The sequence below is a fragment of the Solea senegalensis genome, linkage group LG5, assembly GCF_019176455.1.
Source record: "Solea senegalensis isolate Sse05_10M linkage group LG5, IFAPA_SoseM_1, whole genome shotgun sequence".
In the NCBI taxonomy this organism is placed as follows: domain Eukaryota; kingdom Metazoa; phylum Chordata; class Actinopteri; order Pleuronectiformes; family Soleidae; genus Solea; species Solea senegalensis.
Window position 1 is genome coordinate 26,939,538 of NC_058025.1, and position 13,908 is coordinate 26,953,445.

At 40.9% G+C, this 13,908-nt stretch overlaps 1 protein-coding gene across 1 annotated transcript in view; it reads left to right on the top strand.

Moving 5' to 3' along the window:
* The window catches only part of LOC122769871 (collagen alpha-1(II) chain-like), a 28,418-nt gene that overhangs the window by 710 nt on the left and 13,800 nt on the right, over positions 1–13,908 (top strand). The window contains exons 3-32 of the mRNA XM_044026750.1: positions 132–185; positions 2,164–2,208; positions 2,609–2,662; positions 2,751–2,795; positions 2,879–2,932; positions 3,248–3,292; positions 3,378–3,431; positions 4,004–4,048; positions 4,132–4,185; positions 5,200–5,244; positions 7,559–7,612; positions 7,739–7,846; positions 8,584–8,637; positions 9,191–9,244; positions 9,341–9,385; positions 9,474–9,527; positions 10,327–10,371; positions 10,558–10,611; positions 10,708–10,758; positions 10,843–10,896; positions 11,232–11,285; positions 11,473–11,526; positions 11,842–11,886; positions 11,955–11,999; positions 12,318–12,425; positions 12,554–12,607; positions 12,747–12,800; positions 13,048–13,101; positions 13,366–13,473; positions 13,576–13,629. Of these exons, the coding sequence (XP_043882685.1) occupies positions 132–185; positions 2,164–2,208; positions 2,609–2,662; positions 2,751–2,795; positions 2,879–2,932; positions 3,248–3,292; positions 3,378–3,431; positions 4,004–4,048; positions 4,132–4,185; positions 5,200–5,244; positions 7,559–7,612; positions 7,739–7,846; positions 8,584–8,637; positions 9,191–9,244; positions 9,341–9,385; positions 9,474–9,527; positions 10,327–10,371; positions 10,558–10,611; positions 10,708–10,758; positions 10,843–10,896; positions 11,232–11,285; positions 11,473–11,526; positions 11,842–11,886; positions 11,955–11,999; positions 12,318–12,425; positions 12,554–12,607; positions 12,747–12,800; positions 13,048–13,101; positions 13,366–13,473; positions 13,576–13,629 (1,698 nt within the window). The remainder of the gene's footprint in view (positions 1–131; positions 186–2,163; positions 2,209–2,608; positions 2,663–2,750; positions 2,796–2,878; positions 2,933–3,247; positions 3,293–3,377; positions 3,432–4,003; positions 4,049–4,131; positions 4,186–5,199; positions 5,245–7,558; positions 7,613–7,738; positions 7,847–8,583; positions 8,638–9,190; positions 9,245–9,340; positions 9,386–9,473; positions 9,528–10,326; positions 10,372–10,557; positions 10,612–10,707; positions 10,759–10,842; positions 10,897–11,231; positions 11,286–11,472; positions 11,527–11,841; positions 11,887–11,954; positions 12,000–12,317; positions 12,426–12,553; positions 12,608–12,746; positions 12,801–13,047; positions 13,102–13,365; positions 13,474–13,575; positions 13,630–13,908) is intronic.

A 13,908-nucleotide genomic window follows, 5' to 3' on the forward strand; every position in this document is an offset into this window, starting at 1 on the left:
GTGTTCATAAGCTCAGGGTCAGTCTGATGCCCCCTGCTGTCCTCAGTGGGCACTACACTCCACTGACACTGACAATCGTTCAGGTGTGTTTGAAATGTTTTTATTGACACTGTGAATGTCCTGGACTGCAGGGTTTCACTGGTGAGCCTGGACCACGTGGAGACAGTGGAGAGACTGGGATAAAGGTTTGTGTAACAAATAGATTTTGATATATAAGAATATTATTTCATGGAATTGTATTATATTACCGACAATTCAAGGGCAACTGGGGACGATTTGTGTCACCGTCTTGTCCTGCTGTTAGAAAAACTACTTTTTTAACCTATTTGACAGGTCCTTCAGTTTATTATGGTGTCATTTCTAATTCCCTGTGTTTGACACCACTACTCATGTTTGAATACAGGGCCTTACTTTGATCCACTCTACTTTGCTCTCTCTCGTTTTCTTTAGTTGTCTTTGTTTTTCCAGAAAAAACGCCCAATTAATGATGGGATAGGTTTGGGCATCACTTTTTCTGGTAGCTCATGTGACTCTCTACTACTATACTAATCGACAGGTATTCAGTATCATGTTAACTAGGGCTGCAATGAATGGTTATTTTCATAATTGATTCATCTGTTGCTCATTTTCTCGGTTTAAGTGTTGAATGAATGCAGTGACGGGTGAGAGACCTGTCACCAGTATGAAACACAGCATCGAGTGGCTGAAGTCTGCATGGATATAATGTCACCATAATCAAACACAGGTAGAATAAACGGACCTTCTGTTTCTGAAAGAAAGGCAACTTCTTCTGTTCCTCTATAAATAGCCAATTCTTAGTGTTCTTACTTAGTCTGGGTGAATTTGGGATCCAACCAAATGCCCAAATATGGAACATTTCAAATAACAAACAAGCTTATTGATGCCATGTGCAGATCTGTGATCGACCGTTTACTGTCTGCGATCACGGAGCCTTTCAAATATTACCAAAACAACACACATTTAAACTTTAAGCTTCTCTATTCTAAAGCTGCTTTACATCTTCTTTCGTACCCATTCACATGCTCACAGGTGGTAAGGACACACCGGCATGTAAACTAGCGGAGCCAGGAATCGCACCCACAACCTTTGAGTTGACACTGAGCTACCTTTGCCGCCTTTTGCAAATTATATTGTTGCATGTTCACTTCGATTTTTACTGCAACATTAAAGTCCAATGGCAATAAAAATATTAAAATTGATAAATAAATATGGCGTCACTTAGAAACCACACGATCCTTATCCATATGACTAAATCTGTGTATGTTTAGACGTATGTTTGCATCAGCACCGCTGGTGTAGTGGTTTCATGCAAGATTCCCATTCTTGTGACCTGGGTTCGATTCCCGGTGCACGTGTTTTCGTATAATTCACATTAATGCTTCTGATGACGTTTATACTGACATTTCCCTGCACATGATGGGGTTTGTTAATGTATCACAACAGTTTACAGCGTCCTGTGTCAAGCAGCTGCTGTTTTTAAGTGTTTTTGTAATAATAAACTTTATTTGTATTGCACCTTTCAAGTGCTTCACAATAAAAGGAAAAGGAAATTTAAAAAGCAACACAGGGTGGAATGAAAAGGAAAGGTCTTGAGTCAAAAAGTAAAAACCCTGTTTTAACTTTGTAATAAAACAGAAAATGCAAATAAAAAAGTAAAATACAACACCTAAAAAGATAAGATCTAAGTCCTATTTATTTAGTTTTAATGATTTTTTTTGTTATATAAAGCAAAGAAACCAGAAAATAGTCACAGTTAAGGAGCTGAAAAATCAGAGGAACTTGTTTTAATAAAACAAAACAACACTCAAACCGATAAATAGATATTTGATATCTACTGTTCTCAGCTGTTTTTAACTTTAATACAAACATCCAGTCGGCTAACTGTCTGTCAACATAGAAGCAACTAATTGTCAACTAATTAATAAATTGGTGTTTACTTGACAACAAACCTACAGATAATCAGCTAAGAATTGATCGTACTATCCTGTTCACTTCTAAGTGTAAGTAGTAAACGAATAAGATGCCAACATAATCTACAGAGAAGTAGTTAAATGATGTAAAAAAAAAAACAACAGCATGTATATCACCAAATAATGTGTACTGCTAATAATGACATCCTGCCACTCTTCATCTGTCCTGCAGGGATCTAAAGGGGAACCAGGAGACGATGGACCCACTGGACCACCTGTAAGACTTTTCTATACACATTAAATATTCATGATACACTTGTTCTTCAGATTGGAGACGCTGAGTATCTGAAAGAAAAAAAAACACTGCGGTAATTAAACTTGAAATGTTTGGGCTTTTAAGATCAGGAAGATTGATCATGTCAGGTGTTGGATATATTATGATTTTAGTTTTCGATCAAACCTTCCCTTTCAAAACCCAGTATTACTGATGACATCTGTGCCATACTGTACTATTTATTTAATAATGAAATGGCGAGAAAAAAAGTGATAAATCATCAATTATCTTCAAGCTCAAGGAATATTTTGTGGAGTGAATTCTCAGAAATAAACGTCATGGACACAGCATCCTAGACTTCTCCTAAAATCATACTCAGACTTTGACCTTTGTGCTTATCAAGGGTCCTTCAGGTAACAGGGGTACTCAGGGGCTGCCTGGACCTCCAGGACCACAGGTAGGACACATACATACATTATGTTGTATTTGCTTAGGCTGTCTTTCTTCTCCTCTTCTCCTCAGCCACTGTTTGTTCTTGTCTTCAGGGAGACTCTGGAGATGATGGAGTGAAGGGTCCTCCAGGGCTGGTGGTGAGCAATAGTGTTCATAATGTTCACACAAGTTCTACGCTGCTCTCAGCAGGAAACACTAACGTTCAGTGGGATGTTTGTAGGGGGCTCCAGGGGCCACGGGTGGGATAGGACCACCGGGACTCAATGGGTCTGAGGTGAGTTGTTGTTGTTTTTTGCCACATTGCTTTAAATATTATTAGATATTAAAGTTTGAGCGTCATGGGTGAACTTTGAACTGACCTTGTGTGAGAGGCAGGCTACAAAGTGGAATGTCAGCAGGAGACACGAGATCCAGGAGTCTTGTAGCGCTGATGGGCTTAATTGTCATCGTGTGAACTCATAGGACAGCGGTTCAAATGTGTTTATTTACAAAGTCACAGTTTAAAGTTAGTTAAAACCCACACACACATGACTGTGCTGTCTCATTTGTGTCATAAAGTTTAATGGTGTGTCTTCTTTTTCCTCTGTAGGGGGATCCAGGTCCAACTGGTCCACGAGGTCGTACAGGCCCTCGAGTACGTTCCAGTCATTGTAGTTTTACATACAGCACTGGTACTGATGCAGAACTGTCATTGTTTCATCTGGTTGCTTTTCTGACAGGGGCCATCAGGATTAAGAGGAGAGACGGGCTCACCTGGACCTGCAGGAACTCAGGTACATTGAGACACACCTTCTCATCAGCAGATTAATACTGAAGACATCCAGTAAACAAAATGTGTTAAAGAAGCCAGAATTAGTTTTTTATAGTTAATATTCTTCAAAGTAGCCCCCTTTTGCTTTGATTCTCTGAATCGGCTTCATTGAGCTGCTGCTTCAGTCTTGAAGAAGCTCTTGCTGAGCACTTGTTGGCTGCTTTGCCTTCACTCTGTGGTCTAATTCATCCCAGACCATCTCAGTTGGGTTGAGGTCAGGTGATTGTGGAGGCCAGGTCATGTGACGCAGCACTCCATCACTCTCCTTCTTGGTCAAATAGCTCTTGCACAGGCGTGTTTAGAGTCATTGTCCTGTTGAAGAACGAATGATGGTCCCACGAAGCATAAATCAGATAGGACGGCCCCATTCTGAACTCTACACAGCTAAACTAACAGCAATACACCATATTTGAAACTCTGACCTCATCTCATAAACAAGATAAATGCATAAATGTAAAGGTGTCATCCTTCACAATCACAACCTGCACTTTGTCTCACAGTTTGACAGTTTTGTTATTGGTCTGTTTTTGTCAGGGTCAACCAGGCGATGATGGTCCCACTGGTCCAAAAGGGGAAGTTGTAAGTGCTAATGAAAAATTGTGTAAAGTTCTTTTTCTTTTTCTTTTTTGGGCTTATGAGACTGAGAATGTTCTGTCTGACAGGGGGAACTGGGACCTGTGGGAAACAAAGGGCTTCCTGGTATTGAAGGGCCTATGGTAAGTAAATATAAATCAATTGTCTTTAGAGCTGCAACTTAAGATTATTTTCTCCATTAATCGATTCATCGTTTGGTCCATAAAATGTTGTTCGTCAAACCTGGAAATGATGATGTTCTTAAATGTCTTGTTTTGTCCACAAACCAAAATGAATCACTTTGAATGATTTCTTTATTATCCAGAGCAATGAAATTAAGAAAATACTCACATTTAAGAAGCTTCAACAATCGGAAATTTTGTTTTAATCATGAAAAAAGCTTTGAACCGATTAATCGATTATCAAAATAGTTGTCGATTAATTGAGTAGTTGATAAATAATCGATTAATTGTTTCAGCTTTAATTGTCTTCAAAAGTGTGTGTGTGTGTGTGTGTGTGTGTCCAGGTATTACTAATGTTGTGGGGACCTAAACCTGTTTACACAGTCACATTATGGGGACTTGTCTTCCTTGTGGGGACAAAAAGCAAGTCCCCATAACGTAAATTACTACATTTTAAGGTGAAGGTATGTTTTAAGGTTAGGCTGAGATTGAGATTAGGGTTAGGGTTAGGATTAGGATTAGGCCAGTAGTAATTGTGGTTATGGTTAGAGTAAGTCTCCAGGAAATGAATGTAAGTCAATGCAATGTCCCCTCATGTCATGAATGTGTGTGTGTGTGTGTTACTCTTAGTTGTTGCCAGAGCTACACGTAGCATCAGAACCTGTAGAGTCATAAATGAACTATGACTCGTCACAAGTGAGATCAAGTTTCTTCAACGTGTCTAAGACTTGAGACTTTGTTATTGTCCTTGCATACTTAAGATAGATTGAGTTCCTTTGTTGATGTAAAGTAAATGCTACAACATTTTGATTCATGCACATTTTCGTTCTACAAATACTTCACAATAAAAGAAAAATGAATCGATTCAGGAGAACTGTAACGCTCAAGTGCTTTTACTTTGACACAGGATGTGTTTTCTTGACAAATTCTATAGATGTAGATTGTAACTGTGATGAACTGTGTTTGCTCTTACAGGGGATGCCTGGAAGTCCTGGTCCAAAAGGATATGCAGGTGTCAAAGTAAGCAATGAATCATCTCTTGTAATTACCTGTTAACATTTGATGAATGATATGTGTTATTATGTAAGTATTAGCGTTTAGGATGGAGCTCAGTCATTATCAAAGCTATGTTTGGTTGTTAGGGGCGGAGTCATTCAACTGTGTATCGTCTGTCATACATGTGCAGTATTGAACACTATTGAGTGTATTGAACACAGACGTTACATTGACTTACATTCAGTCATCATTATTCTTAACTTTAACCACAACTACTACTAAACCTAGTCCTAACCTCATCCTAACCATACAACATGTCTTCACTGTCAAATGTAATACTTTACATTAGGGAGACTTGCTTTTTGTCCCCATAATGTGACTATGTAAACACATTTAGTTCCACACAACATGTGTAATGCATGGACCACACACAAACTTGTTTTTATACCTTAGTAGGAACACATTACAGACATAACGCATTACCTAGCCCCTTAACTTAACCTTAACCATCACAACTAGGTGCCTAACCTTTACCCAAACCTAAAACCAGGTTTTAATCCTGAAAAAGCCCTTTAAAGTTGTGGGACTCAGGCAAAATGTTTGAATGTACATCTCCTAACCCTGTGAGGCACACAGATGATTGGCTCCTCTTACTAAGTTTTCATACAATGATGAATCAGCAGTTTCACATGTCTTCACCTTCACATGTCAGTTGATTTCGTATGCTAACGCGAGCCAGATGAATGTCATACATCTGAATAACTGATCGCTCTCAATCCTTTTCTAACACTTTATCCTCCACATGAGGCTCATGGAGGCGCGGGAGGCAATCCCAGCAGACACAGGGTCACACCCTGCACACATTTACACATCCAGAGACGGACACATGGTCACACCCTGCACACATTTACACATCGAGGCGGACACAAGGTCACCCTGCATACATTTACACATCCAGAGACGGACACAAGGTCACACCCTGCACACATTTAAACATCCAGAGACGGACACAGGGTCACACCCTGCACACATTTACACATCCAGAGACGGACACAAGGTCACACCTGCACACATTTAAACATCCAGAGACGGACACAAGGTCACACCTGCATACATTTACACATCCAGAGAGGGACACAAGGTCACACCCTGCACACATTTACACATCCAGAGACAGACACAGGGTCACACCCTGCACATTTACACATCCAGAGACGGACACAGTGTCACACCCTGCACATTTACACATCCAGAGACAGACACAGTGTCACACCCTGCACATTTACATCCAGAGACGGACACTGTCACACCCTGCACATTTACACATCCACAGTGTCACACCTGCACATTTACATCCAGAGACACACAAGGTCACACCTGCACACATTTACACATCCAGAGACGGACACAGTGTCACACCCTGCACACATTTACACATCCAGAGACAGACACAGTGTCACACCCTGCACACATTTACACATCCAGAGACAGACACAGTGTCACACCCTGCACACATTTACACATAGAAACATACAGAGACGATCTGTGTGCGAATTACACGGGAGCCCAAAAAGAGGGGGTCGGATAGGTAATGTGTTCATCTGTGGGGGTCATTAAAATCTAACTAAAAACCAAGCACGTAGGTTTGTGTATGTGCGGTGGGGACATGTCTTTACCAATATTTGTCCCTGACAATATTAGAGACGGGGGTAATGTGAGCGAATCAGTGAACGCATCACAACCGAGCAGAAATATCGCTGCGAGTCACAGAGGAGAGAGAGAGACAAGATGCGCAAACAAAAGTACAATATACAGTGACAATGACTGAACTTTGTTGTTGCAATCTATGCGATATATCGTGTTTGAGTGTTAGAATGAATGTGAACATTGAAGTCCCTGCACTAATAATGCAGTGTATTAGGTGACAGTTGTCAGTTATTAGAGTCGCCCACAAATTAACTAATTAACACAATCTGCATGTATTTGGAGGAAATTTAGAGAATATACAAATTCCACACAGACGGGGCCCTCTGTCCAACCAGGATTCCAAACAGTGACCTTCTAGATGTGAGTCAACATTGCTAGCCACTGTTCCGCCGATGACCTTGAATAACTGATCAGTAACGCCACAGAAATCCTGCATACTGTACGTTTAATATAACACATATAACATCCTCTACAAACACACGGAGGCAACACAACTTTGCTTTGCACAGTTATAACATGAGTTACAACAATAACAGTAAAAACTCTTTTTATTGGGTCATTTTGTGATTTGGTTATTTTCGAGGTTTAAAGTCGTCATTCTATTGTGATGTTGCAATAAATCTGTGTGCAGGGCTTCAGAGGACAGGATGGAGACCACGGACAGGCTGGAGTCAAAGGAGACAGAGTAAGACAAACACGCTGGTGACGAAGACACTTGTTCTTCTGCCACTAACCTCACGTGTAAGATCTTTCCCTCGTGTTGTTTATGCTTATGCTAACAACTGAACCTCGGGTATTATTGTTCCCTCAGGGCTCACAAGGTACTCCAGGAATCCAGGGTCGTCGGGGAGAGAGAGGTGAAAGTGGCACCTCAGGCCCTCCAGGGGTCAGAGGTCAACCTGGGCCCGGAGGAGACGAGGTAATGATCATGATCGCCCACAAAAAAAAGACTGCTAGTTTATTCTTCTGCTTTCTGTCCAGGAGATATCAGAAAAATACTCATGAGATATTTTCCCTAAATGGTTTATGACATCATACCAACATGAAAACAGATTTCACCCACCAATGATTCATTACTAATGAATCAATTATTTGATTTATTGTTTATTGTTTGAGTCTTCTTTTAATAATTTATAATAATTTATTTAAACAAAGAAATCATTAAAACTGGAAAAAAAAAGAATGTACAAAACAAGACATTTGAAAAGGTTTCAATCAAGATTTTCCTGCATTTTTCTGACACTTTCAAGAAAATAACTGACAGATGAATCAATTATGAAATAATCGTTAGGAAACACTGATGCTTGCTGACATTATTAATCTTAAAAAATAAACGGTCATAAAGCACAGAATATGTAAAATGACAGGTTTTGTGTTTTCACATTTTGTCATCGCTCATCGTGAAGTTAATTAGGTTAGTTTAGGATTACAGTGTGTCTAGCTCCGTCTTTAACGATCGTTGTCTGAACAGAAACTTCACAACTAATGTAAATTCACATAAATAACGGTGGAAATGGGATCAAATGTACACCTGTATTAAATATGAGTCTGTTGTTGTCAACATGTCACAGTGTGTGCATCAAAATATCCTGATAAAACAACCTGTAGCTCTGTTTTATTTCATGTGTTCACACTAACGATGTTTCGTCTCCTTAGGGTGAAGACGGGGAAGTTGGTCTCCAGGGAGCAGTGGGGAACCAGGGGCCAAAGGTCAGAGGCTTTTATTGAAGCTCGTAAAACTGAGCTGTATGTGTCGCAGTTTATCTTATCTTATCACGGACGTTTGAACCATGTGATGATGAGAGATGACCTCTGCTGATGCCCCACTTAGCATCAGCACTGTTACTATCACTATTAGCCTCTTTTACGACCACTGACAATAACACTCATGTAGTAGCTGGTGTAAAATGAAAGGTATGTGAAGCAAGTAGCCCAGTGCACTGAAAATGAATGAAATTGGGATTATTGAGATTGAACTTTGACAGAAATTAACATTTTTTGCCTACTTTCACATAAAAATGTGTATGAGGTCATTTGATCTCCCGGTCTTACTTTTTAAATGATCTGCTTTGTATTTGTATAGCTTAGTAAATTTTTATATTAATGGCATCCATTTTGTACGAAAGAAATAAAAGTGGACGTTAAAACCAGTAACTTGTCGTTTTTAGTTTTTAATTTTTCAGATAAATGATAAATAAATATACTTGAATCTTTAAAGAAGTCTTTTATCTGAATCTAAAGCTGAATGTGTTCCTATTTGAAGGGAAATAGAGGCAGTCCAGGTCAAAGTGGGACGTCGGGACTGAAAGGGCAAAGGGTAATTATTACCTGGACAGAATGAAACATTAACAATGTCACATTCATTTTCAGTTTCTTGTTTTTTTTTTTTATTATTATCGTTGTCAATTTACAGGGTCATCCAGGACGCCCTGGTGTGGTTGGTCTACCTGGCATCCAGGTAAGAGTGAGCAAAACAAGCTCAAATCCAGCTCATTGACTCAATGTAATCTGTGTGTGTGTGTGTGTTTGTATGATTATTGTTTCAGGGTTTCAAAGGCAGAGTTGGGACTGAGGGACCAGAAGGAAAGCCTGGTACACAGGTTCCCGTTTTATAACTTTTCATCTCATAAAATGGTGTTTTTGCTGCATCCTTCCTCACTTTTAACCAGCTCCATCCATAGCTGTAGTCAGGTCTGACAGAAACGAGGCAAGACTCCTGACAAATGTGCGTTTCATGGCGTCACTGATGGGTTGACACGTCGAAACTGGGAGTGTAGCCAAAGCACTTGATATTTACATGGTATTTTGTGGAGCAACATGTGTACAGATAAAAATAAAACAGTGCTATGTGTACGACGGCGTTTCCATGAAACAAATATAACAGCCTATAACAACCTGTGAAATGAGAGTGGACACCTGGGAGAAGCGGCTCTTACATGTTGCCCTCCCATCTTAAGCTGTGTCAGCATATTTTGTCCTTGAATTTCAGGGAATTGCTCATGGAAAGTCTTTGAAAAGTTCTTGAATTTCATGTCAACTCAAGTGTAGGAACACTTAAATGTAGATTTAGCCATCGCTTTGGTAGTTGCTCTGTTGCTGCTTGCCGCTTTAAAATGCCGGGAAAATATATGTATGTATATATAATATGTGTACATACATATATATAAATACATATATAACATGACATTCAAATGATATTATATATGTATATATACATATATACATATATAATATAATTTGAATGTTTCTGCACATTAGAACAGTCCTTAGGTTGCGTCTGTTTATGTAACATCCTTGGAATTCAGTCATCCGAGAATCCTTCCTTGTTTTTGAGAGGGACTTGATTAAATAAAGCATAAATGCACAGATACATATTCATATCATATTTCTTACATGCAGGGTGCTGTCGGTTCTGTTGGCTCTTCCGGCCCCAAGGGAGACAGAGTAAGTTGTTTTTCGTTTTGTTTCTCTCAAATTTCATTGTCATATGAAAACTGCGCTGATAACAAACTGCAAAGAGAAAACAAAAGTCTTTGAAAACAGTCTCACATATCTAAAAATGTCTGGAGAAATTGTGTGAAAACTTCAGTGGGATCCTGTAAATGATTTGTGGTCTGTGTTCACATGAAGGGGTTTCCAGGTGTGGCTGGTGAACCAGGACTGACGGGTCCTCCAGGAGCAAGAGTACGCTGACATTTTAACTTCTAATCATCGTTATATTCGTATTCACGCTGAGTTTGAATAAACTGAAAAGAAGAAAATCACATGTGACTTCAACAGGTCGTTGGAAAGCCTGGAGACAATGGAATCCCTGGACCACCTGGGGAGAGGGTGAGTGAGTGAACACAGTATCAGCTCAACTGTTGGAAAAAATGTACAAATACTTTTCTTTTGAATGTTTCTTTCTTTTTTTAGGGCTTCACTGGAAAACCAGGGCTGATGGGCCCCCAGGGTCCAGTAGGCATGTGTGTGAGTGACCAACACAATTTAACCTCCAAGTTATATTATACAGAATTTGTAGCAGCACAGTAACTGAAAGCACCTTCACTGGCTCCTCATCCTATAACCGGCCAACAAAGAAGATTCACGTGCGTGTTTTTCTTCCAACACTTTCATGAGCTGTTTTGCCACCTCTCATAATTTATCTCAACGTTTTAGAGCTCAGAGCATCGTCCACATTTCTTCTAAATACACACATTGCTTCATTTTACCTGCTGATGCAAAGGAACACAGAACTAAAACACTTGGATTTTGACAGTGTTGTTGGAGTGCGACGCTAAATGAGAGAACCCTCTTCTTCACAGGGTTACCCTGGAGCCGTGGGTCAGCCCGGGGGACCGGGCCACATGGGACAAAGGGTGAGGCATGGCTGAGTCTTAACGTTAGAAAATCTGAATCTAAATCAGTGCAAACATCACAAACACAGTTTGAATCGCTTTGCAAAGTGGGCCCAAGAGAAAACTGGAGGCAGATGCTAAAGCTTTGCCTGAATAGAACAAACTGGTGATCTTTCTCTGTGTTTTCTGTGACCTGTCGCCTGTGCAGGGAGACGCTGGAGTCAGAGGACTTCCTGGCAGCTCAGGAAAACGTGGCCCTCCAGTGAGTATGTTTTGGTGAAAGCTGACGTGTTTACATATGAATCTAGTTTGACGTCCACATACAAACGCATGAATCTCCAATTTGTAAATGAATTAAATCCAAGAGATGTTTCGGTGAATTCAAAATTCAAAATTTTAAATTTATTTAAAACATTTGTACATTCTGCAAATTTGTTTGAGGACCCAAAACAAATCTCCCGTGACACATCTGTGGGTCCCAACCCTGTCCTTGGTAACCACTGCAGTACATTGTTATGATGGATAATGATTTTATACACTTCTGTGTCTCAGCTGTACTCAAACGTTGCCTCCTCAGGGTCTGCGGGGTGTTTCTGGTGAGGGAGGCTCTGTAGGACCACAGGTAAGAAAGAACATCAAACACCATCAGCTGCAATAATGCAAAATATTAACCCTCCATCTTTCCTTTAGGGCCGCAGAGGAGAGTTGGGGCTCAAGGGCACTCGGGGGCTGCCAGTAAGTATGTCCTGCAGCTCAAAGTTAGGTCATCATTGTACATTACTCTGCAAACTGCACATCTGCTAATATGTAGTTGAGTTTGTGTTGGTAATTGATCATCAAATAATATCATCGATCAAATAATCTTCTGTAGATGATCATGTCTGGTTATGTAAAATAAACTGATGACGAGGGCGATGAAAAAAAAAAAACACCGCCTTTTGTCATGAGTCTGGACTCTCTTCCAAAAATCACTCAACCAGTAGCAGCTGGACGTGTAGATTTATTAACAGTGTTATTCCTGTTGGTTGACTAACCACACTGCTCCTGTTTCAGGGCCCTCCAGGAAAACCAGGATCAGCGGGCAGCATGGGGAGCCTTGGTCCCCCAGGGAGTCAGGGGCCACCGGGGCCACCAGGGTTGGTTGGTCCTAGAGGGTTTCCAGTGAGTGGGTACTTTCCACTTTTCTCTCCATTATGTGTTGATATAAGACTCTGTGATTGTGTTCTATACCAACAGTACATTGTCATCTTATTACATGTTTTCATGCAGTGAATCTTATCTCTGATCAGGGAAAAGCCGGCATTACTGGAACTATGGGTCAGTCAGGAGAGGAAGGACACCAGGTAACAGGTTCTAGTGTCATTTTTCAGCATGCAGACATCATCGTCATCTATAATACTGTAAACCACGTGCTTCTGTAGAAGAATCATTAAGAATCATTCACACCACTGAAGTGACTTTGCTGTTGTTGATTGTTTTTAGGGAGCCACAGGTTCTGCTGGTGATGCTGGTGCTCCAGGTCTGGACGGGCAGCAGGTCTGTTCACTCGCTGCTCACTTTGCATGTCTTGTTGCTCTCTTGCCTCTTTGAACAGTTTCAGAGTACGTTTATTTAAGACATCACCGTCAGCTCAGCATCCCTCCATCGTCTTCCTCTTCATCCTCACTTCTGGTTTCCCGCTAACAGACAGTAGGGGGAGTGGAGACAGCCCCCGACATTTAACCATCACAGTGACTCTGTTTGCTTTAACTGTGCTTTTAAATTCTGATCTTGTTGATGTTAGGGTTCTCCAGGACCAGCTGGTGAAGAAGGGATTCCTGGAACTAAAGGTGAAAAGGTACATGTTAGTTATTACTGAATCAAACACACGACGGTCGCTCAGTGGTAGAGCGAGTCGTCTTTAAACTCGAAGGTTGTGGGTTTCATTCCCGGCTCTGCTAGTCTACGTGCCGATGTGTCCTTGGGCAAGACACTTAACCCCACGCTGCTCCTGACAGCTGTGTGAAAGATGAGTGACGGAATATGTGCTGCATAGATGCGGCGCATGTGCATTCAGCGTCCAGTACTGAGCTACAGTATAATAACTGTCATTCTGAACCAGGGACCTCCAGGCCCCCAAGGACCACCAGGACTCAGGAGACCGAAGGGAGAGCCAGGACCGCAGGGCTCCCAGGGACTGCAGGGTGAGCCTGGCCAGAGGGGAAAAGAGGTCAGACATCATATCATGTCTATATTGATTAACCTTGCACACATGACCCTGGTGGTTGTTGTGTTTTTGCTGGTTTTAACCTCCTGTTGTTTCTGTGTGCAGGGAGATGTTGGAGAGTGTGGTGTTCCTGGGGCGACGGGTGCTAAGGGAGCAAAGGTGAGGTGATTGCACTTGTTTTTATGAAGTCAAAGCATCTACCAGTTATTGTTCGGGCAGTCTGTTCACTTATAACATTTATTTATATTCACAGGATCTTGTATTGATGAAGGAAGTGTTACACCATTGTGTTAATTCACTTCAGTTTTATTTGTATAGCGTCAATTCATAACATGTCTGTACACAGACCACATCATGGAGACACTCCCTTCCCTAACAGAGGAAGAAATCTCTGCCAGAACCAGACTCACAGATGTGCAGCATCTGCCTCGACCGGTT